The sequence below is a fragment of the Epinephelus lanceolatus genome, chromosome 15, assembly GCF_041903045.1.
Source record: "Epinephelus lanceolatus isolate andai-2023 chromosome 15, ASM4190304v1, whole genome shotgun sequence".
Classification (NCBI taxonomy): domain Eukaryota; kingdom Metazoa; phylum Chordata; class Actinopteri; order Perciformes; family Serranidae; genus Epinephelus; species Epinephelus lanceolatus.
Window position 1 is genome coordinate 42222637 of NC_135748.1, and position 25224 is coordinate 42247860.

The 25224-nt window shown below is 42.4% G+C and overlaps 1 protein-coding gene across 3 annotated transcripts in view; it reads left to right on the plus strand.

Annotated features, from left to right (window-relative positions):
• Nucleotides 1-25224, plus strand: part of sfxn5a (sideroflexin 5a) — a 43758-nt gene that overhangs the window by 6828 nt on the left and 11706 nt on the right. Inside the window, exons 3-15 of one of the 3 annotated variants that reach the window (XR_013493425.1) lie at nucleotides 1078-1155; nucleotides 1684-1710; nucleotides 4332-4386; nucleotides 4873-4898; nucleotides 5081-5134; nucleotides 5478-5534; nucleotides 5620-5685; nucleotides 8274-8364; nucleotides 12019-12134; nucleotides 12304-12389; nucleotides 19471-19588; nucleotides 22166-22316; nucleotides 22893-23837. Coding sequence is in view for 1 of the 3 variants with exons in the window: in XM_033641834.2 (XP_033497725.2) it covers nucleotides 1078-1155; nucleotides 1684-1710; nucleotides 4332-4386; nucleotides 4873-4898; nucleotides 5081-5134; nucleotides 5478-5534; nucleotides 5620-5685; nucleotides 8274-8364; nucleotides 12019-12134; nucleotides 12304-12389; nucleotides 19471-19588; nucleotides 22166-22243 (852 nt within the window). In the remaining 2 variants the exon portion in view is untranslated. Of the gene's footprint in view, nucleotides 1-1077; nucleotides 1156-1683; nucleotides 1711-4331; nucleotides 4387-4872; nucleotides 4899-5080; nucleotides 5135-5477; nucleotides 5535-5619; nucleotides 5686-8273; nucleotides 8365-12018; nucleotides 12135-12303; nucleotides 12390-19470; nucleotides 19589-22165; nucleotides 22724-22892; nucleotides 23838-25224 lie in introns of those variants that run through there. The other 2 variants (XR_013493424.1, XM_033641834.2) reach the window with 2 other exon arrangements.

Consider the following 25224-nt stretch of genomic DNA (forward strand, 5'->3'; position numbering starts at 1 on the left):
GCAACCAGTGACAGAATTTGCTTCGCCCCGGTTGTTCTCGATCAGTGATGGGAAGGTTACTTTTGAAATGTAACAGGTTACAGATTAATTAATAGTTACCCTGTTAAAAATGAACTAAGTAATGTAACTATTTTAATTACTTTATCGAAGTAACTAACTTTTCTAACAAATGTTTTAAACTGCTGAAAAATGTCCAGAAATAGTCTCTGCCAAAGAAGAAATAAAACACTTCAGTCCCTCTCCAGAGCTTGAAAAATGATTTGTCATGCCCTTTTAAATAACAAACAGTTCCTAAAGAAAACAAAGGTACTCTCCCTAAATCCTCCACACTGGACCTTTAAACCTCATTTTAACATGATAAATGTATGACCATATTTAGGTATGTCTCCTGGTCACAGAGCGTGGGTGGGTCGGTCGCTCTCTGCTCGTGGTCACGTCTCTTCAGGTCTTTGTTGTGTTGTGATTCTGTTCATCAGAGCTCTGCTGCTCTGGGTAATGAAGCTGTTAGCAGCCTCTTTGGTGACAGTAATAGCGGCGGCAGCTCCTGGGATGTGATGAGGTGTGGACATGTGGGGCAGCTGTGAGGGGCGGAGAGTGTGTACGCTCACACACACTCACACACACACACACACACCTTGCACCCTGCTGGGCCGGCGTAGCCTCGACTTGCCCCTAATGACGAGAGAGGAGCAAGGATGGCCGGGATTTTGCATACACTCGCACACACACACGACCTTGTGTGCACACAAGGCAAAAGTGCACACCTAACAGAGAGTTAACAGAGTTCACACACACACACGCACACACATGCTAAAGCTCATTAGTACAAATTGGGCCACATGACCTTGTATTTTGCTCGGCATTAGACGATGATCACACCACAGAAAGCTGCTCATTACCCTTTAGGAAACTCATTTGTCAACTGAAAATCAGCATGAAAGTTTCAGTGAAACACAATTATGGTGTGCAGCGAGCCGTGTGGCGTAAAGAGTGGAGTACAAAAACATCTGTGGAGTGACTCAGAGTGTTCTGACTTCACGTCCCATCTCACTGACTCTTTGTGTTTGGTCCAATCAGAGACGTCTGCAGGAGTCTGTGGAGCTGCTCCACCGCTTCAGACAGGGAACTCTGCCTCCAGGTGTGACGGACGCTCAGGTAAACACACAGAGTTCACACGTGTTGATTGGTCCACTGAAGGGCTGAAAAACCAGCTGTTAATGACGTCAGAGAAGGAAGGAGAGCCGGGAGGTGCATCCCAAAATATCTCTTATACAGACTTTGCACAGTCTCCATTGGATAAATAAAGGTTTATAGAATATTTTCACATCACTCATTTGAAAAAGAGACATTTAAAGCTGGCGGCACGGTGGTGCAGAGGGCCCTCCACCCAGGGGTTTGAACTCTGTGGTGGGGGAGCGCTTCTGTGTGGAGTTTGCATGTTCTCCCTGTGTCAGCGTGGGTTTCCTCCAGGTGCTCCAGCTTCCTCCCACAGTCCAAAGACATGCAGGTTAATTGGTGACTCTGGTGGGCGGGGCTTAGGACAGAGAGGAGGAGGAGGTGTTTCCAGATGCTGGCTGTTTTTGTGTCTTTTCTTCCTCCAGCTTTAACTGACCGACAGAGAAACTGTTGAGTTCTTACAGATCACAGTTTTTCTCACTGAAGGTGTCTCTTGTGTCTCCACAGCTCTGGCAGGCTCAGAAAATAAAACAGGTGAGATGTTTGTGTCTTTAACTCACTTCCTGTTTCTCAATCTCAATCTCAATCTCACACACACACACACACACACACACACACACACAGCAGTTTACACAACAAACAGACAGCAGAGAGACAAAACATGAAAATGAAACATAAACGTCTTTAATGGAGAATTATTATTAAAATAATAAAGATGGAGAACAGACGAGTGTTTTCAGTGTTAATTAACAGTCACAGCTGACTGTAAAGTCGTCTGACAGTCAGTGAACTGAGCTGCAGGTGCAGCTGGTCAAACACAGAGTTATTTACAGTCACATAGAAACAGAGACTTTATGAATCATTTAAATAAGAATTAATGATCTTAATCAATTATTTATTCTTCTGTACACGTTAGCATTATGTTCATGTAATGAGTCGCTCCTCATCCACTTTGTTTTCACTTTAACAAAAAATATCTTAAAGTCCTCAAATCTCACTAAACTAAGGCACTAACGTGTGTCTTCATCTGATGAGACGTTCTGAATACAGATGTCAGTAAACCCAAATCTGACCCAGAATGCACCGAGGGACAAAGATGGTCAGTCTTAGTTCTGTTGGACGTGTAATAAAGTCTGTAAACACGCTCCTGACCACAGTGAAGCGCCGCAGCGTTAGGTTTGTTGTGTGTCAACAGTGCGAGCACGCAGAATTGGATACAGTTAGATTTGGTGTTCATGCATGAGACGATATGACAACAAAGCTCCAACTACAGCTCTACATGTTACCATGTGGTGAAGTCTGTGTGGGCAGGACAGTCACACCTCATCATCACTGGTTGTTGTAGATAGCTGCCACCATATTTAGCACTTTTAACACTTTATTTTTTAAAACAGTGAATTTCTGGCACAGAGCTTTTATTTTGAAGTGCTGTTTCCTGCTGTGGAGTGAGTGACTAACAGACAGATACTTGACAGAGACAGAAAACTAGCTCAATAACATGGCAGAACACATGTATGATGGTGAATATATTTAACTGTGTGGACCTTGAACTAATGACTGAGGAGAAATCTGGACCAGTTGGGAACCACTGTTGTAAATAATTCCTCATTTCCCCTCAGTGAATCAGCAGCAGCCCTTTCAAAGCAAGTGACAGGAATCAATAGAAACAGGGCATCCACCAAAAGTTCACTTCAAAACGGCTCACCATATTCCTCGTGGTCAGTTAGGACGCCTCATTCGTCAGCTTTAAATCCAAAATGTTGCCATATTGGTGCAGCTCTAAGCCCTGTTCCCACCAAACCCTTTCAGTCCAGCACCTTTGGAACCAGCAGTAAGCCTTCAGACATGGTACCTAGACCCTCGGTCTGTTCAGACAGTCCTCTTAAATGTGGGCGGGGTTGTTGTCACTCACTGCTCCGTCCAGCACTCGCTGTATTTCCTCATCAGCGGTGACACAGATGGAAGTCTGCACCTGGTTTATCGTCCACAGAACGAGGCTGCACGCCCACATTTTCACAACAAAATAGAACAGGCTGCAGTGAGAGTCTCTCTCCATGGGATATTTAAAAATAGCAGCTTTGTGCATTTAGTCCTTCTCAGGCAAGCTCAGGGGTTTAGTGTTGCTGTAGCCCACAGGAAGTGAGGATTAGAATATATGACCTTCACATAATCCGCTCCAAATTAATCTATATTTTTAAAGTCATTACTAAAAGTGTGTGTCATATAAAAACTAAAGTGATGGTCAAAGTTGTCACAGTGAAATTTAAGGTGTGCTGATGGATTCACGTCATCAACTCATGCATTGAGTAACATTACAAGTTAACGTTCCACCTTAAAAGTTGCCGGCAGTCGGCCCAGTGAATGAAGTTATTTTTTCTCTTTCATTTTATAGTTGTAGTTTACTGATGTATGAACAGAGGTTACATAAAACCAGAGTGAGCGTCCTCTACTGACCAATCAGACTGCAGGGTTTCTAGCTCCACCTTTTAGTACCAGATCTGTGTGCTAGGTACCCCAACAGAGGGGGGACCAAACATGGGGACGCTAAGGAACGCTTCTGTTGGGACCATCCACAACTTTTCATCGTGAAGCCATGTTGAACTGAACCGCTCGGTGGAAACAGGGCTGTAGTTTTCTTGAGAGACCAACTGTGCCATGTTTTGTCTCGTCACCCCAAAAAAACACATCAACTTTTTGGTAAACAAAATCAACATGTGCCACTCAGCCTCCTCACCTCACCAACATGTGATCTCCTTCATGTTGTGCTCAGCTCACGGCCTGTCAGACACTACAGGCTCCGTTTGTCTGTTTATAAAAATATAAACATAATTTTATATCAGTCACGCTGTCATATCTCTTGATACTAAAGCAGAATGAGTTGGATTTAGTGCTGTGACGCTGCTGATGTAGGTGACTTCAGCCTGTTTGCATAAAATCAGACTGGTTTAAGCTTGTACATCAGACCGGACCATCAAAACCAGAAATCAGCCAAACTCTACATCCAGACTTTTACTGTATTTAAGGTGAAATTAATTTGTTTCCAGTATCACTTAAAACTTTCCTTAATTTTTTATCTCCACAGTAAAACTCTGTTCTTAATTAATTTGAACTGAACTCACTCAGATCTGATTATCGTCTGATGGTTCTGATTACAGGCCATCATCCACCCTGACACGGGGGAGAAGATCCTCATGCCCTTTCGGATGTCAGGTACGGTGGCTCGGTGTGGAAGCTTTGGGGGCAGTGGGATCTCGGGGCTTGTTATGTGGTCCAACATGGAGGCGGCGTTCACCCTGGGAACTGTCACGGCTCGACGGGGCTCTTCAGGTTGTCTCGGGCCTGAAAAAGGTCACACTCAGCTGGGCGCTGATTAAAACCACTCTCCCACGGTGACGGAGACGTTCTCGAGGTTCTCTGAAGAAGCAAACACGAGTATTTTGGTCCGGGCTCGAAGCACCTTTTTTACAATGCGACTCCGATGTGTTGGAGAGACGGGGGGAGGGAGGACACACACCAGGGATTAATACGTTAGGACCAACATTCCTTATATGTCAGACGAGTCCTACTGCTCCATCTAACCTGTGGAGACCAACACTAATTAAGAAAACCTGAACTGTTGGATGAAGAATAACCTTAAACACAAACTGTTCTGAGTGTAAACTGTAGCTCTAATAACACTGACTCTGTTTATCACAGGTTTCATCCCGTTCGGCACACCAGTGGTAAGACGTTTACATTTCAGTAAAGCAAATCCAGTCACCATGTTTATTGTTATTGATCTAAAATGCAGAAGGCCACACAGTTTTGATATTGTTTTAATCCAAAATTGGCCCTCCATCATTTAAGCTCTGTTATTTCTACTTGTAATTGTGTAGTTTTGTAAAAGTGTTTTATCTTTGTGCAGGTCGTTGGTCTCCTTCTCCCAAATCAAACGTTGGTGTCAACAGTCTTCTGGCAGGTAAATACCAACTTCTTCACCTGTAAAAGAATCTATATTTATTTATTTATGAGGACAAAACACATCAGTGTGTTCCAGTTTTCTCCAGCCGGACAGTTCCTACTTGACGTCCTGGGAAGACGTAAAAACCAGTGAAGTGACAGATTGAGAAAAACAAACACTCAACAGGAAAAGTTTCAACAAAAGCAACAAATTTATTTTTCTGAAATCAGTTCCACGAGGAAAAGCAAAGGATTAACGTCAGTGGTTAAATATTCGATCACTGATACGTGTTCTAGGTGTGTCAGCACATCGACATAATAAGCTCCTCTTCTTCTTCTTCTGTGGTTTTCTCCTCTCACAGTGGTTAAACCAGAGTCACAATGCCTGTGTGAACTACTGCAACCGCAACGCCTCCAAGGTAACAGTGACGTGACCATCCACACACACACTGTGTATAACCAGAGCTGCTTTCATATCTTAATCTCATGTTTTTTCCTCCTCAGCCAGCTGCAGCCTCCAAATTCATCCAGGGATACCTCGGAGCAGTGACCAGCGCGGTCTCCATTGCTGTGAGTTCCCATCATGCCTCTGCTCTGACTTAACAGGCCCTGTGATGTCACGACATGACGTGATGTCATCACACAGCAAATCGTGGAGTTTCTTTTTGATCCATAGTGTCTTTAAACCAGAGGTAGATCAATATATCAGTGTAATACTGGACTGCTGTTGACTGCAAATTGAAGTGGAGGTTACTGTCTACGTAAAAAGTCTGTAAAACTTACCCTTTTCAAATTCAGCACAAACATAGTGTGGGACTCTAGAAATAAGATTTGGTTGTTGTAGATCAAAGATCAACATCACAGTGACCTTGTCCAACTCATTCTGTGAACACAATATCTCAAGAACGCCTTTAGGGAGTTTATTTCAAATTTGGCACAAACGTTCACTTGGACTAAACGATGAACTGAATAGAATGTGGTGGTTAAAAGTCACTGTGACCTCACAATACATGTTACCATGCCTCTGTGGAGGCGATAGCCATGGCAGCAGACATGATGTTCTTGAGTTGTCCATCTGTACGCCTGTCCCATTCTTGTGAACACATTATCTCATTATCGCCATGAAGGAAGTTCTTCAAATTTGGCACAAACGTCCACTTGGACACATGACTGAACCGATTAGAATTTGTTGGTCAAAGGTCAAGGGCTGTGTGACCTTGCATCTGTCTCATTTTGTGAACGTGATATTTCAAACACACTGTGAGGGAATTTCTTTAGATTTGGCACAAACATCATTTGGACTCAACTATGAACTGAGGTCAGTGTGACCTCACAAAACATGTTTTTGTCCATAACTGAAGAATTCATACGTTAATTCTGACAAAATTTCACACAAATGTCTAACAGGATAAAATAATGAAGGTCAAAAGGTCAAAGGTCAGCTTGACTGTGACATCATCATGTTTTAACGTCATATCTCAGGAACAGAAGGGGAAACATTTGGTCAGATACTGAATTGGTGACTCTAATCTTGAAACTGTGCTGATTGTATAGATCTTCTGTGTGTGAAGCATCCATGTTTTCACTGACATGGATGGAGACTGTCACAGACACTGGACTGGTGGGCGGAGTCATACAACCACAGGGTGGGCGGAGTCATACAACCACGGGGTGGACTGGTGGGCGGAGTCATACAACCACAGGGTGGACTGGTGGGCGGAGTCATACAACCACAGGGTGGTGATTCTAGTTTGTCTCGTTGTGATACATACCAAAGTCTCACCCAGACACCCTGTTAACTCTTTATGAATCCGCTTTTTACGTCTGAAACCTCCCGTCTACAACGGACTTGAGACGCACACTCGTTGAGGACTTGGCTCAGATTCCAGAGTTCCTCTCTTATCCCGAAGCCTCCTCAAGGAATCTGGTCCTGTTTGATTCGGCGGTGGGAACCTCTTGTGACCACATGCCTTTGCTGACGTCGACTCCAGCAGGATTCAAACCCTGGACCTTCCACATGGAAGACGAGTAAAATCTAACCATTACACTCGGGAGGCGCCCTAACAATGTTATTAATCTGGGTTTATGTGCTGAGTTTAAGGGCCCAAACACACCTAACTGACAACAGATAACGAGTGGTGACAGAGGCCGACTGTTGGTGTCATATCAGGTCGCCTGAAACTCGGCCAAGAAGTTGGTGACTAGTGCCAATGATAAGATAAGATTATGCTTTTTTTTTTTTTTTTTTTTTTTTTTTTGGCCCACAGCTGCGAAATTTGCAACATGACAGCAGCAAAGGGAGAGAGTGCAAACAGGAAGCATCAGTAGGAAAAAACACAAAGCAGTAAATCAGAACGAAGCAGTAAAGAGAGAGACACAGATCAGTGTGATCAGTAAACTGTACAGAACACAAAGCAATATAATAAAAGATGCAAAATATAATATAGGGACAGACTGAATGGTGTTTCAGGTTTAACTGTTGTTTCAGATTCTTTTCCACAAGAAACGTTTACAGAATTTTAATTATTTGACAGGTAGTTCAGTATCAGGACAAACCTTTAAACACCAGCATCACAACACCTCATCAGCTGAACCTTTTTCTGACCTTCACGTCATCAAAGACTCAAATGTCAAAGAGTGTAACACACGTTCACACACCTGCCTGACACAGGCCTCAGTGTGGACGCAGGGCTCAAACTGAGCCAATTACTGGTCCCACTGGGCGCTCATCCGGCTGCTGCCCTCAGGCTTGACAACGGCAACAAGCTCAGAAAAAAAATCACGGGGTGTCTGGAGGGCGGAACGTCAGGCGGGGAGGGGGGCGGGAGCTCTCCAATTAAACCTCCACTCTGGTGACGACCCCCCGCCGGGGTGGGGAGAGCCGGAGGCTGAAGTGACATGTTGGTGTTATCTGAGCCTTTTGACTACAGACCTGCAGTGTGTTAGAATACTGTGTTTAACTGTTTATGCACAGAGACAGGGAGCTTTTATACCAGTTATATCTGACTCTGAAAAGTTTTTTGTTTCTGTGCTGAAACCATGAAAGATTAAATCCTATTAATTCAAACATTAACTCCAAACATTCAGCGTGTGTCTCATCAGCTTGTTTAATCTGAGTGAGGGACTGTCTGAATCATGTGCGTCTGGTTTTCCTTCAGGTCGGGTTGAACGTGTTAATCCAGAGAGCGAGCAGCTTCAGCCCAACGACAAGGCTCCTGGTGCAGAGGTTCATCCCCTTCCCAGCAGTGGGTGAGTTCAAAGAGCTCAGAGAAACACTTCACAGGGATTAAAGCCCGCTCTCCACCAAAACGGCCTTTTTAAACTCAATCAGTGTTTGTTTGAGTTCACAAAGGAGTGCTGCGGGAACAAGTCCTGAAACCCAGGGATGAGTTAGCATGTTAGCATGTTAGCACTTCCTGTTCCCTCGTCTTGAAGTCAGCAGGTTTTGATCAGATGTCTGATATAAGGTCTGTGGTTCACAAAGCTGAAGAGACTTTCATGTTTTGTTTTATAACATAAAACGTATTTAGTTTAGTTTATTTCAGTCATTTTCTAACTTCAACAACTCAAATACAGCGGTTTAAATATTTTTCTAAACCTGTTGTGTGTATGACACACTTTCATATCAGTTTCTAAACCATCCCACAGATCGACTCCACACACTGAAACACATCTTTGTTTTTTGTGAACACAGTTTCCTCTCAGTTCATCCTGATGATCTCTGATTAGAAACAACCTTAGATTCAGCCTGCTGACATGTGGTTGTACACTTTGTACATCAGTGATGCTGGTCGCTACATATCCCAATGTGAATTTAGAAGCTTTTAACAGTTGCTAACAATGAGACTACAAAACGTCATCACTTTACAGCCTTGTTGTGATGCTGACGTTGAAGTCATGTGGCCATTGTGTAGTTTGATTATAGCGTAATGTTAGCTTTTTACCTCCGCCGATTGCAGAGAGGCTTTAAACATCATAAAAGTGGTGTTCATTAGTGAAGATTATCTTACTGAACAAAACCTTCAAGTGTCACACTTTATTTGCTGCGATAATCCAAGCAATTGGGGAGACTAGCAATTTTTTTGGGGGGGGAGGGGCATACAAAATTAAATGGTTGTATTCTATCTTTTAGAAGAACACCAAAATGACACAACTTATCACAGTCAGAAACTGTAAAAACAGAAATTATCATGGATTTTCAAATTTCCGACAGTCCTTGAACACATCGTGTTGACGAACACTTCTGCCAGAAAAAACAACAACACCACATCTGAGCTTAAAATGGTGATATTTCATCAAAATTAATTTATATCTCATTTGAAATTTGGCCAAAAATAAACCTTTTTCCAACTCCAGGATTTCATCTTCAACTTTTAACTTTCAAACATCAAAGGGTAAGTCTTAAAAAAATCTAATAACTCATTTATGGTGGAGGGAGGGTCATGGATTTTCCTCCAGTCACTCAGGGAGGGTCAAGGAGAAATATCTGGAGCTTCAGGGAGGATAAAAATAAATAATTAAATAAATAAATAGATAAAACAAAGGCACACCTCAGCCCCCCTCCTCTGATAAATAAAGAACAGTCCCTTAGTGAGTTGTTGTCATGTTTTATGGGATGATTTGCTGTGTTTATAATGCACAGTGTAAGGTGACACATTTCAGGTGCATTTAAAATACAATTTGGTCACTGAAAAATCTGATTAATGATTTCAAATATATGTTTTATGCAACATTAAATTTTCCCCAGTTTTGACTGTTTTCTTACATTTAGTCACATCGACTCGTCGAGGGTTAAACATCAGGGAGATGATGTGTCGGGAACAACATACTTCAGGACTCCTCTGTGATCATCATAACTGTCTGTACGAGAGCCAAACCACAGCTGAGAGCTTTGTGTCCCTCTGTTCCTCACAGTCCGTCCTGCTCTCTGCGGGGTTACAGACGTGTTGTGAGCTCACTCTGTCAGACGTGTGTGGAGCCACAAAGCTGATTTCCATGCCGCTCTCCCACAAACACACACCCAGGGGTATAGACCCGTGTCACACAATGCTGCCGGCTCATAATTAAATTGTTTGCCTCCCCCCTCTCTTACCATGGCGGCTCTTTTAATTAAATCAACAGGTTTCTGCAGTGCAGCCTTTGCCTGGTAATTGGCTGCTTGTTAGAACTCTGCTGCCGCAAACAAATTGGATAATTACCCCTAAAGTGGCGTCTATGTCAAGGCCTCATTTACCCGATTTATGTTTGTTCATTGTTGTTGCTGTTGTTGTTTTGCTGGGCCCATATATAAGGTAATTAAAATGGCTAATTGAAGCGAGCGAAAGCAAAGTGCTGTTTGAATTTTCACCTGCTTCATTTTGTTTGCTTACTTAAGGCTAGATTTATTTGTAATAACCTAATCAGGCAGCAGCCTGTCATTCAATTAGATTATGAAGACCTCAACTGCAGGGGACGACACGCCGCAGGAAAATTATGGGGATAATTAATTTGTTGTCTTTTGAAAATATTTATTATTATTTAATTATTATTAATTAATTATGTGAAAAACTCTTTAGCGCATTTCTGTGAGTGTGCCGCTCGTTATTAGCTGACAATTAGAATGTACATAAATGTAATTATTTCAAATAATTACAAATTACAGCCGTATATTTCAGCACTGAGCTGCACACACTTTACAATCATTGATTTCATTTTATAATTACTTTGATGCCTTTGTTAATTTAATTACAAATGTTTACTGTGAAAATTTGATCTGTTTCCTGTAGTTTTTGTTATTCCTCACCAAAGTCCACCTGTCTGTCCTTTTATTAATTGGTCTGGATAAAAAAAAAATCCCTTGTAGGTAAAAAAGAGTGATTTGTTCAGTCAATTGAATTCCCCTCACAGAGCGGCCCTCAGCCCCGCGGCCCTCAGCACAGATAACTCTGAACGCTGTTGTCTTAAATTAAAAAGGCTCGCGGTGCCACCACTAAACTCTCTAAAATGAGTTTTTCTGATTCCTATTAGAGTCAAGGAGAACGGTCCGTCTACATTAACATACATTTGTGTTCATTTTGGCTCTCGTGAATAAATCACAGGGTAACAACACTGCTGTCTGCTGACCTGTCGCTCACCGGGGTCACTGTGTTCAACACTGATTTGACTGACTGGAGTCAAAGAGAAGAGGCTCCACGTTTAGTTTTGTGTATTATGGCACAAATGACACGGCAGTGATGTCGTCTAAATTTGGGTTTTTCAGAGAGTAAAGCCAGAGGACCAGATCAAATGCCTTGTGTGAGAAAGCTGCTCTTGATTGGTCAGAATTTCCATGTGGGAAAAATCCAGGAAGTAAAGCAAACGTTGAAGAAGAGTACACTTGCAAGATAAATGTGACACTTTCTAATGTCACAATGGAGGGACAACTACGCAGGTTGATTTTAGCGCTGCTCATCGTGGACTATATTGCTGTCATTGTTCATTTTAGTCAAACCATACAGCACTTCACAGAAACCCCACCGCCAACTAGTGTTGTGGAGGTGTAACTGCAGAGTGACTCAGACACACCACCACACAAGTATATTATGTATTAGGAGACGTCTTTGGGTCAACATGTTGTAAGCAGTCAGTATTTTGACACATATAGGACCTGTATGGATCAGAGAAAGACACTAAACTGGATCTCCTGACTCTTAAACCCCCACACAATAATATTCCAAGATGTAATCCCTCCTCACAGTGTCTACCACAGTGCCGTTGAGCAGGGAGCTGAGCGTCTTCCTGCTCCAGCAGCTCCACACAGACTGTCTGATCTTTAACCACGCCGCAGGGTGAAAAGACAATTTGCTCATTAGTGAACTAATAAAATATGTGAAATTCTTCGAGGTGAGACACTTTGAGTTTGAAAAACATTCTCACCTCCTACAGCGAGTGCAAACGTCTGCAACGTGGTGCTCATGAGACACTCGGAGCTGTCGGAGGGCATCAGCGTCCTCGACGACAACGGGAATGTGGTGGGAACATCAAAAGTGGCTGCCAGGCATGTACGTGGCTTTTTATCTTCAGAGAACTTTGTTTAGTGACTGATGTCATGATTGTGAGTGCCAGCTGTATATGATGAGGTGCGGAGTTTACCTCTCAGTATGAACAAAATTAAAATTCATGATATTTCTTTCGTCCTTCTCTAAATGTCTCCTCTTATTTTTCTGACAGGCACTTTTAGAGACAGCTCTGACCAGAGTGGTGCTGCCCATGCCGATCCTGATGCTCCCGCCCATGATCATGGCTGTTCTGGAAAAGTAAGAGACCGTGTTATTTTTTATCTTCCATGAACTGGTCAGTTTTCTCAAAGTTAAAGGGAAATGTTGGTATTTTTATCCCTCCATGCCGGCGATATGTTTTTGGGTTGTCCTTCTACACACATTCGTACGTCTGTCCCATCCTGATGAACACAATATCTCAAGAACGCCGAGAGGGAATTTCTTCAAATTTGGCACAAACGTCCACTTGGTCTCAACAATGAACAGATTAGATTTCAGCGGTCAAAGTTCAAGTTCAGTGTGACCTTGCATCTGTCTAATTTTTGTGAATGGATATCCCAAGAACACCTTGAGATGATTTTTTTTACATTTGGCACAAACGTCCACTTGGACTGAAGAATTAACTGATCAGAATTTGTGGTCAAAGGTCAGTGTGACCTCACTAAACATGTTTTTGGCCATGACTTAAGAATTCATATGCATACTTTTGTACATCTGGAAAAAAAAATTCATCTCAGAGCAGAAAAGCGCTCCACATCATCTGTTCTTTTTCCCATTGTCCAATGGGATGATTTGAGGGGCGGGGCTTCTGTGGTGGTCACAACAACCAGTTTACAGTTGCTGAACAACGGAGGAGAAACTGGTGGTAGTGGTTGCTGGATACCCAGAGCTATACGACTTTACAAAGCACAGTTAGCACCATCTCAATAGAAAACAGCAGATAAGTGCAGTACTGTAAATGTCCATGATGGAGGAGAAGCTCCTGGACCAACTGGTGGTACTCCCCATGATCCAGCCTCTTTTTTAGGGTCTCATGTACCCACACAGATCTCTGTTTATCTGCTGACAGCCTCTCACCCTCAACCAGAGCTACAGACAGCACCCTCTGCCTCAACATGGCAGCAGCTACACACTGATTACTGCAGGATACACACAGTAAATAATGAGTAGATTGATCACACAGGAAGTTAGTGTGAGGAGATGATGGGGTGGTTGCCTGGCAACAATAAAATGGTGCAGCAAGCGCTTTTTCTTTTTCTTTTTTTTTTACTAACACTGTGGCGCATCTCACGTTTTGCAACCTGCAAAACGCTTTCTGTGTGATCGGGACCTAAATAAGTTCAGCAGTTCATCACATTGCCAATTTAAAGTTAGTTATTCCAGGAGCCGATCAGTTTAAAAACCCGTCTTTGTCCTTGCCGTTGATGTATGTTGGGTGTGGGTGGTTTGACCCATGATAAAGTTATCTTTTTTAAAGGATAAATAATAGGATAATAAAAAGGATCTGCAGCCTTTCTCTTTCCCGTAGCTCCATCAGAGACTGCTCCGGCCAGACTTATAATTTAACATCATAATCATGAAGGTCTGCGTTTTAGTGTCACTTTTTGAGAAGGTGGTCTTTGCTGTGGAGTTTTACAGCCTCTGTTATCACGGAGACAACATAAAATAGAACACTCAGTTTAGACTGCAGCTAATAAACATTTACTGAGAGCAGAGCTTCTGTTCATGATGGTTTTTGTGTCTAGAGGGCTCTGTCAGTTTTCTTTCTTGAACCTGGATTTTCAGCTGATGTAGTCTCTGTAGGTGGCACCCTTTTCTTTGTCCATTCATGTCTGATAATAATAATAATAATAATGATACTGCTGCACACATTGCCTCATTAAGACTCTGTATATGTTAAATCATTGTTAGCAAGAACCTGTGTCAGAGGAGAATTTTCCTAATTAAACGAGTTAATTAATGCTCTGATGAAAGAGATGAAGGCTTTAGTGTTGTCGTACATTACAAGTGTGGTTAATTAAAAATGCAAACAAGCTCTAATTAAATGACAATTCAGTATTTCAGAGTCTCAGATTCCTTCATCGTCGCTGAACCTTTTCCCGCGCTGAGATTCAGTTTTGTGTGATATGACTGTAATGATGTCTTAATGATGCAATGTGTTTATACGGACGTCCTGTGATCGATGGCCTGACTGAGCCTGCGGTGTACCGAGGAATGCAACCATCTTTGTAAATCCTTGACAGCACTTGTCCCAACCGCTCTGAGCAGGCGGGCTCAGACAGCGAGCGCCGGCTGCCCAGGTGTGTTTGGGATTCCTGGCAGCTGCATGACTGAACGGGAAGAGACAGAGAGACAGAGAGGGAGTGTATGTGAGAGGGAGCAGGGGGCTGTGAGGAGGGATGCAGGTGAGAAGTGCTCAGCTATCCTCCATGTCAGCTCGCCTTCACTGGCTCTCAATGGAGCGAGAACAAGGGGACAGAGACGGGTCCCTGCGCGGCCCCTCCATGATGGATGACACTGCTGAGAGCAGACTGAGGGCAGCGACAGCAGGTTCTGTCCCTCATCTGAGAGAGGATACAGACTCATAAACATATTCACAGCTTCTGTTTGTTTCAGTGAGTCTTAAAGGAACACTTCACCCACTAAACGATTATTTGTACATCAGTTACTCACCTCATGTTACACTGAATTCATGAACAAAACTTTGCTCAACACTGGGACATGCAAGAAAAACAAAGACTCCAAAACGAAAGAAAATTCTTGATGAATTGAAGTCATAGGGCTCCACGTCTAACAACAGCAAGACTATATCAAAATATCAATTTATAAACTCTTAGGATCTGTACACATGCCGCGTCTTTAACCGCCTGGAAAATGTGACGTGAGGAGCTGGGTGCTACCCTTGGGCCTTTTCTCTACCAGCTTTCAAGAGCGCTGCAATAGGTTGCATTTGAGGTTGCTATGCGAGCCTTTCAAAGTGTTGCTATGACATTACTCTTCTGACTCTAGCAATGTTTTCTAGATGGTAGCATGCAGATAATGTTACAGATTTAATTTGGTTGTGTACATCATCGTCAAAATCTGGAGCTTGGGCAGCGTCCTGTGCAACACCAGGGGTCCCCTTTAGCTTCTGTGTGAGACGCACCTTTCACAAACTCGTATGAAAACCCATCTGTGTCCAACGTTGTTTAAAAGAGTGTGAGAGAGGGTGGGTGGAGAGATGGATGAGTCCAACAGGCACAGGTTTGGTTGCCTAAACCTAACCACTAACCCTGCAGCAAGGCTGACCCTGGCATAGTTATAGTGCCTGGTCTAATTTAAGTGTTTTAAATTATGCACTGTTCATGTCCATGTTAGCTTTGTTACAGTCTTCATCTTTCCTACTTTTGCTTCATCTCTAGAACAGAAATTAAACTCTGACTTCGTCTGCAGCTGAAACACAAACGCCTCCTGGCTTAAAGTTCATTTTGTTGTATCTTCATGATCATCATCACCCTCACCTCCATCATGAGGTGTTTGTTTCGTGTTGAAATTAGAAACCTGGTTTACAGTTCATTTGTTCCTGTTGACATACCTCTGTAGACACATTACATCAGGCTCTGCAAGACGAAAAGTAACTGAACAAAAGGTCAAAAATAATGTTCGGAAATCACCATGTCTGATCACAGATTCATTTCTGTTGCATTAATGTGTGTTCTTAATGCAAACAGACTCACAGTTAGCAACTCTGTGTAATCACTGTTATACATAAAAATGTATATATTATTAATGTCCTGAAAAATACATTGATACAAGTAGAATCTATTATGACTGTTGTTGGTTTTTGAATTTAGAAATGTAGTTTTGTTATTCTCACTTTCCAGCAACTTCAGTTACGCTGCAAAAAGATGGCTTTATTCCTATGTGTCTGGTGCTGGAGGCTACAGCCCTTTTTAGACAGGAGTTGTGCAAATTTGCAGGAAAGCCCAATCAGTGTTTTTTCAGCATTGGCAGTATAAAAACAAAATGCCGCCTACCTACTTTTGTTTATACAGAATGTGCCTTTTTCGGGGCAATGGGGGGCGTGAGCAAGTAACAAACAGTGACGTGGGAGGGAAGCCGCGGCTGGTCAGTCCTTCGGCGATTCTCTCGTAAGTCGGCCCGTTCTTCACCGTCCCCGTCATCTGACGGTTAATGGCCTCTTCGTTTGCGAGGACAAGGAGGGTGCGCAATTCCTTGTCTCCCCAGTTGCTCATCTTTACAGTGTCTGTCAGGTTTGTGTTTCCCTCTTGCTACTAGCTGCTCACTAATTCCTGCTATCAGCTGTTTCCTGTTTATCCACCGCCAGTGGCTCGCACGTGTGGCGTCATCAACAGCTCCTCCCACAAGTCATCAACAGCTCCTCCCACAAGTCATCAACAGCCCCTCCCACAAGTCTTCAACAGCCCCTCCTATAGAGTGTGCCAGGGCTGACGTCAAAACCCGGAAGTTTAGCATCGCGCTGGTTCCCGGAAGAGAAAGTGAATGTGATTTTTGCATTGTGTTTTGGATTATGTCAGAAAATAAGCTCTGTGGCTAACACAAGTTTATGATACTTACAGGTTTTGTTCAGCGAGATAATCTTCACATATGAACACCTTTCATACCACATCTGAAGCTTAAATGCGATCGCCAGAAGTAAAAAGCTAACGTTAGGCTTTAACGGACTACATGACTACTCCACAGTCGCATGACTCTTGACGTCACCGCCACTAAGCTTTCAACTGATTTTGGCCGCTTTATTTTAAAAACATTGTATAATGGGGAAATCGGACTGTTTAAGCTAAATAAGAAGCTGTAATGGCGGACTGCCAGCACTCTCGCCTGTTTGGGGCTGATGACGTTTAATGTCCCCGACAGGGTTTGTACTCGTATTGAGCAACTTGTTAGCAACCGCCTTTTTTACGACATGTAAGAGCTTCAAAATTCACAAGTAGGGTATTTACTGACGTGTTTTATGTCGTAGAACAAAACCTGAAACTTACTTAAGCTTTTGTTAACCACAGACCTTATTTGAGGCATTTTACCAAAATCCCATTAAAAAAACGTATTGATTTTTAGACGAGCGAACCGGAAATGCTAAAAGTGCTAACGGAGTTCCGGGTTTACTGGCACACTCTATTGCAGAAGGTCGCCTCGTTCTGTTTAAACTAAAAGGGTTCCACCAATATGTCTACCCTACGAGGTGTAGAATTGGGCACCTCGGATCAAGTCACATCAAACGCTCGCAGCTTGCCGGCAAAATGGCCCAACATTCGCGGAAAATCTGGCAGTGTAAAAGGGGCTAATGACTGGATGGCGGTATTTGATGACTTCAAAGTGAGAATGGTTTATCTCACAAGCTGCGTTTCCACCAAACCCTTTCAGTACAGTACCTTTGCCACCAACAGTGGGATATTTAAAAATAGCAGCTTTGTGCATTTAGTCCTTCTCAGGCAAGCTCAGGGGTTTAGTGTTGCTGTAGCCCACAGGAACGACTGAACTGAACTGCACTGCTCGGTGGAAACAAGGCTGTGGTGACAGGGAGGTTCAGTCGTGGTGTCAGAGTTTCATGTAAACAGTTAAACCCACTGAGACCTCACCAGAACATGGCCACCAGCCAGTTTGCTCAGAGCAGGTAAACACAGACAGCACTGTGTGAAATTGTGTCATTCATTTCGGATAATATCAAGTTTCTCTTACCTGATTTGATTTGGAGGTTTTCAAACTGCCCAAACCTTCCCCTCATGACTCTCACAACTTTTCTCCCATTGACTTCTCTCTTTGTAACCCACTTATAAGATCTGTGTGTGTGTGTGTGTGTGTGTGTGTGTGTGTGTGTGTGTGTGTGTGTGTAGCGTAGCCTAATTAAACCATGGCAGCCATATGTGTTAATGAGCTCCCTCATTAGGCAGTAGCTCTCCTCGTTAGGGGGAGAGGCGTCGCTGGTGGAGGAGAGACGGAGCGGCTCCTTCTCAAGCTCCTGCTGAGTTCACTGTCCCACTCGCTGGAGAGGGGATTATCCTACGGAGGGCAGCGAGGAGGGAGCAGAAATCTGGGCTGAGACCAGAAAATATATTTCTGGAGATAACATTCTTAAAATGTCTGTTTTGTGCAGATGGAGAAAAATACAGCTTTTATAACTGATGGCAATAAGTTTCTGAAACTGTTGGAATGTATTTGTGAGGGATTATTATCACACAACAAACAAATGACAATGAAAGCAAAGACTGAACTGTAAACAGGAGCTGAGTCCGTTTTTAATTGTTTTAAATGCAACCGATTGGTTGTTGAGTCAAACTCTACGTGAAAGGAGAAATTCAGTTTTTATGCCTCACACAGGCGACAGCCGCCGCCACAGGCAATATGTTTCCAGGTTGTCCATCCGTCCCATTCTTGTGAATGTGATATCTCAAGAAAGCCTTCAGGGAATTCACTCACATTTGGCACGAATGTCCGCTGGGACTCAGCAGTGAACTGATTAGAATTCGGTGGTCAGAGGTCAAGGTCGATGTGACCTCTTTTTGGCCCAAACTCAAGAATTCATACACTAATTATGCTAAATTTCACACAAATGTCTAACAGGATAAAATGATGAAGTGATGATGTTTTATATCCAAAAGGTCAAAGGTTAGCTTCACAGCGACATCATAATGTTCCACTTAAAACATCTCCAGTCCCCAAATTCATCCAGGGATACCTCGTTGCGGTGACCAGCACGGTCTCCATCCTCTTGAGTTCCCATAATGCCTCTGCTCTAACTGAACAGGCCCTGTGATGTGATGTCATCACACAGCAAATCACTGAGTCACTTATTGATCCATTATGTCCTTAAAACAAGAGACAGATCAATATATCAGTGTCTTAATGACAAATTGAACCAGGAGTTCCTTTTTTTTAAAGTCAGTAAAACTTACCCTTGAGGGAATTTTTTTTTTAAATTTGGCACAAACGTCCACTTGGAATCTAGAATTAACTAATTAAAATTTGGTTGTCAGAGGTCAAGGTCACTGTGACCTCAGTTGTCCGTCCGTACCTCTGTACCATTCTTGTGAATGCAATGTTTTAAGAACGCCATGAAGGAATTTCTTTAAATTTGGCGCAAACGTCCACGTGGACTAAAGTGGTGTTTGCTTTAGTTCCTAAAAGTTTTACTTTTTTTTAAATGTTGGTGTCTGCACTAAAACAAATCCAGTATTCATTGGATTTTGCAGCTGTTTCTTTACCATGTGTTGTAGTGAGTACTGTGTGCGACACATCAGCAGTGCCTGCACCACTTGTCTCTGTTCATTACCTGTGATGTGAATAAAGTTTGGGTGTTTGTGTCTCTGTGTGTCACCAGGCTTCCTCTGCTGCAGCGACGGCGGAGACTCGTCCTGCCCGTCCACAGTCTGGTGTGCCTCGCTGCCTTCAGCCTGGCTCTGCCTCTCGCCATCAGTCTCTTCCCACAGATGTCACAGGTGCGTCATCATGTCTTTACTAACATATGTCTTCACATTCTTTTATCACCGTCTGGAATTCTTATTTTGTGTTTTTTTTTTTTTTTTTTGTTTTGGTTTTTTTTGTCAATCAAACCAACTTTCTGTTGTTGAAGTTTCCGTTTCTATAGGTGACACTTTGTTTTTCAGTCCTGTCAAACTGTCTGTCACTCTTCTCGTTAAAGGAATACTTGAACCACAAAATGACCACGTGTATATCAGTTACTGACCTCATGTTACGCTGAGAACATTCATGATGAACTGAAATACAAGATGTCAACCTTTAACAGCAAAACTACATTAAAACATCCATTAACACACCTCCACACACTCTCAGTACTTCCCAAACATGTGTGTTTTTGTTACTACCGTAATATTTAGAATAGTTTGCAAACAAGTAGCCACCTGGGCGAGTGTGTGCGTTTGAACTAAAGTCTGTTAAATCATAATGTTTTGTGAAAATGCATGTTTTCTTATAAAATCGCCATTTATCACAGCAAGAAACTGTGAAAACAGAAATGATCATCATTTTCAAATGTCTGACGGACCTCGGACACATCGTGTGTGACGAATGCTTTCATCCAACATACATTTAACCAAATCTGAGCTTAATGAGATAATATTTCATCAAGTCACTTTATTCTACGTCTCATTTAAAATGTGTCCAAAAATAAACTGTTTGAACGACAAGAGTGAAAAACTGAGACTTTTTTCAACTCCTCTTTAACTTTTAACTTTTCAACATCAAAGGGTAAAATCTAAGAACTCATTTATGGTGGAGGGAGGGTCAAAATAAAAAATAAAAAATAAAAAATGTAGTCCCAGCAGGTCAGTATAAACTCGGACTGCCCCCTCAAAGTTGGAGGTTGGACTCATCAGTCAGAGACCCCTCAGATTGCTTCTAGTCAAGCAGTCTTTTTTTTTGTCTGTTTGTTTTGGTCCCCAGATTTTGCTGCAGAGTGAGCGCTCTTGAGAAGCACCGTATCAAAGCCTGTTTACGTGAAATCCTGAGGTCAGAGCTGATCTACTTCCTGTTTGTCTGTAGGACAGATGTGACGCTCTGACAGCTCTGCACTAACATGATCAACTTCTCCTCCATATTATCACACACTGATATTTACTGAAGAAAAGAAAGATAAGAAAAATTGAACTCAGTTTATCTCAGAAGTGATGAATTTACAGCTCACACTCACACGACACAGTCTCTGGTTTTTGTTTCATATCTAGTGTCGGCAGAAAATGTTGTTGCACATTTCTGATCCGTCGTTAGCGCAGTTAGCTTGTAGCTTTATTACATGAATGCTGCTGTCACACTGAACGTCCCCTGGTCAAACTTTATGACTTTACATGGGAAAAACATGACATAACTCTGAGTCCTGATCAGTCCTAATATAACCAGAACCAACTGTTAGAGACTGGAACAGGTTGGTTGGTGTTTAACCATCATACACAGACACACTAAACAGCTCTGATTGTGTTATATGGACATGTTATGATGGGTCGTTGAGAAGTCATGGAAAAGTTTTAAAATGTTGTCGATGAAAACGTGTGTGAAGCCTGTAAACAGCAGAATGATACGTGACAGTGATACTCAGAGCCTCTTGTGTTGCTTGTTCCCGTCCTGGCTGTGTACAATATCTGCTGCCCTGCTGTCAGCCGTGTCAGTGACTGATGTTGATGACTGGAGTCTCGTGACCTCTTTAACGTTCCACACTGAGCTTCACAGAGGCTCCGTCCTAATGAGGCGTAGCTCTCTGAGAGTTAACCTGCCCACAGTGTGCACTGCCTCCATTCATTGATGCCATCCAGGCTGAGATCTAACTTTAGCCTCGCTGCCTCAGTATGTGTCATCCAACTCATTAAATGGCTGCGGCGTGGTTTTGTTCCTCCTTCTCTCCCTCTCTTTGTCTCCTCTCTGCCAAGTGACTTGCTGACACAAGCCAACCAGCTCTGGCTTTAAAATGTTTAGGATTTAATTACCACTGGAAATAACTCAGACAGCCATATGGCAAAAAACTTCAGACATATGTGCTGCCAACAGTCCTGTGAAAAGCTGCCTCCCGCTCCACCGAGGGGCCTGTTTTTCTCTCACAAGTCCTTTTTGCACTTTTGCAAAGATAGCAGGTGAAAAAAAAACTCCCCAAAAAGCAACATGAATGCCCTGCACCCCCCCCCCCCCCCCCCCCCAGGACCCCCTGCCTACTCAATTTGTCCCACTTCCCCATTTCACACCTACCAAGATGTCTGATTAGGATTCTGCCTCCAGCTCCATCAGCCATCTGTCTCTGGTTCAAATATTAGGAGATGCAAACCTCAAATTAGACTTTAATCTGCCAAATTGGCTCTTTTTGCACATTAGCAGTAAATACAGAACATTTAAAGCCTTTAAGAGCGATTTAGTCACAAATGAAAGTGTCTGAAATCTTTAAGCAGCGGCGCGTGTAGATGGTTACGGATTCATCTGCAGCGTACAGTATGTAAACATGTTTTATCTGACAGCTTGTGACGAGTCTTTCTCTCTGCACTCTTGACCTTTTTGTTCTGCTTTGATTCTCACAGATCAGCGTGAATCAACTTGAGCCTGAGATCACCATGGCAACAGATTGTAAGATTGTGACATACAATAAAGGCCTGTGAGTGAACTCCGCTGCCCGACAGACGCCGCTCGTCGTGGGTTAAACCTGCCGACGCTGCCAGAGAGTGACTGATGGTAAATTTGGCTGTGAGAAGTTCACAAACGTTTACAGAGACAAGGCTGTTTATATTGTTGTTTACACCAACACGGTGACTGTGAGATAAGCACTAACACGTGAAGACATATTGTGATATAGGAAAACATACATGATGACACCTCAGGAAGCATCATCACTGTTGTAACATGAACACTAACCAAAGACATGGTCTGAAATATCTGAGCCAGCTGCTCCGTCTGTGCCGCAGAGACGCATCGCTGAGTGAGCTTCACTGGTGTCTGTCTTTTTAACATTGAACATTAACTTCAATATTAACAAACATGCTCAGGAATAGGAGAGTGACGACAGGAGCATGCTTGTAGTCATGTCTGAATTATAAACACTGTGAATGAAATCAGGATTAACTAATAAAAATAAAAATGTATTTTTATGAACTTTTTTTTCCTTGTTTATAATTTAAAGCTCCACTCTGAAGGATTTAGAGAGATAAACTGGCAGGGATGGAATATAATATAATCAGTCTGTTTTCTTTACTGAAAATAAGAATCATTGTTTTTTCATTACCTCAGAACGAGTCGTTTGTATCTACACAGGGAGCAGGTCCTCGTCTACAGAGATCACCATGTTGCACCACCATGTTTCTACAGTAGCCCAGAACAGACAAACCAAACACTGACTCTAGATTTTTTAAATGTCAAACTGCTTCATTCAGTGTTCTTACTGGTTTTAATCAGCTGGTCTGTTTCATTCTGAGAGGAAGAGACCTCTGAGGAAAATTCAGCTCCTGGTTATAACCTCCTGAACAATAGACACTAAGGAAATTCTAACTGGGAGAAGTTTTAGCTGGTTGCAATCTACAATCCTCCTTTGGTAAATCTCCCTAAATCTTACACACTGGAGCGTTAAAGCACCCGACCCAACAACCCACTGTCACAGCTTTAATGTCTACAAGAGGCCTGAAAGGTAAAACTACAAAATAACACAAGAAAGAATCCGAGATGATAAAAGAGTCAGAAAAACAAACAGAATTTATTTTCTTCTTATTTCCTACCTGAGAAACCATCTTGTCACCAGGAGTGTCGTGTTAATTGTTGAAGTACCGCAGTGCACCTATGACGAGCTCATGCACATGCACAGTTAGGTTGTGGCTCGTTGCGGGGCTCCTGACCTCGAGGTCAGGACCCACCGATGTCATGAATGTAGAAATTCAAGTGGAAATGTAGCGATGCTGCAGGATTTTGTTAAAGTGACGCTAAATCTGTAAAAAAATAAATAAATAAAAGCTGTGAACTGTGTTCAGAACAGATCAGTGTGAAATCATGACACTGTGATTACGTTTTATTTTTTTCTCAAAACCACAAAAGCAGGTATTTAAAAGTTAATAATGCAGTAACTTTTAATTGCAGTATTTTTAGTAAAATTACAGCTTTTGTCATGTTAAAGGATTTATCTTTTAGATTTGCCTCTATTTAATTATTATTAGGGATGCACCAAATATTCGGTAACCGAATATATTCGGTAACCGAATATTGCAAAACAACACACATTCGGTATTCGGTGGAATAAGTTAAAAGCAAGGCCGAATAATAGCGGTGTGTTTTGATAACGCAATCAAACGGCGTGCCGTGACAGGCGGAGTAAAATGTCGGCAGTGTGGCGATCCGTCCGTCACCGCACTCGCATTTGCGACTAAAAATAGTTTTGAGCGAGCAAAATAGGCTTAAATCATTCAGCACGCTGTGCGAGCAGCCTACAGATTTCAACCAGCAGCAGAAACAAAAGGCGAATCCCACCGATTGTGGGTTGAACGGGGGTCACAGACACAGACAGTAATGTATTCCTGTCAAATACGGCGGCCATCGGCTTACCGGGCGACAGCCGAGCCAGCCGAACACAGGTATGTGACGTGTCAGAGGAGAAACGAGCCGTTCACGGCCCACAAACCTCACCGCACTTTAGGGACTGTTCTTTACTTGTCAGGGGAGGAGGGTGGCTGGTTGATTTTTATTTTATTTATTTATTTTATTTTGAATCCCCCTATGTTAATCACTTATTGATGCTGTTTTTGAAGTATGAATAAGTCAATAAGTAATTTATTCCATTGAAATATCATTGATGTATTATAGAAAAGTGATTTATCTTTTTATAAATGACAAAAGGCACATCTGCCTCATTTTTGCTGTGGTATCCTGATACTACTCAGAACCATGATATTTTCATTGGTATCGTACAGTGGGATCCAATTTTGGTACCGTGACAACACTAATCTGGAGGGTTCATCTGCACAAACTAATGAAAAACTAAACAATGATATTCGGTATTCGGCCAAGTGTTTAATAATATTTGGCTTCGGCCACAAATTTTCATATCGGTGCATCCCTAATTATTAAGAAACAACATTTTGTGTAATCAAAGACTGGACACATATATAAAAAATATCTTATCTTAAAGTCTAAAACTAAAATAAGCAGATTTTTATTCTCTTTTATTCTGTAAATGTTTCTGACAGGTCCATGGTTAAAGTGCTGCTCCCTTTTTGTTTTTACAAACAGACAAACGCCGGCGGAGGTAATAATCCAGACTGAGTTCTGCTTCAGTACCAGAAATAAACAGAGTGCAGCGGACGCACATCTGAAAAACTGATGCAGGCGCTGCGTTGAAAAATCAAACTTTGTAAAGAATCAGACAAAAGATCCAAATGCTTCATTAAAAGCCTTCAGCAGTTTTATTTATGCAGCGTTTCAGATTTAATACCAGATTTATTTTTTTATTTTTTATTTTGCATTTTTATGCCTCTGTGCCGGCTGTAGCTGTGGCTGGAGTCATTATGTTTTCAGGTTGTCGTCCACCCGTCTGTCTCGTTCTCATGAGTGCAGTATCTCAAGAACGACAAATTTCCTCACATCTGGAACAAACCTGCTCTTG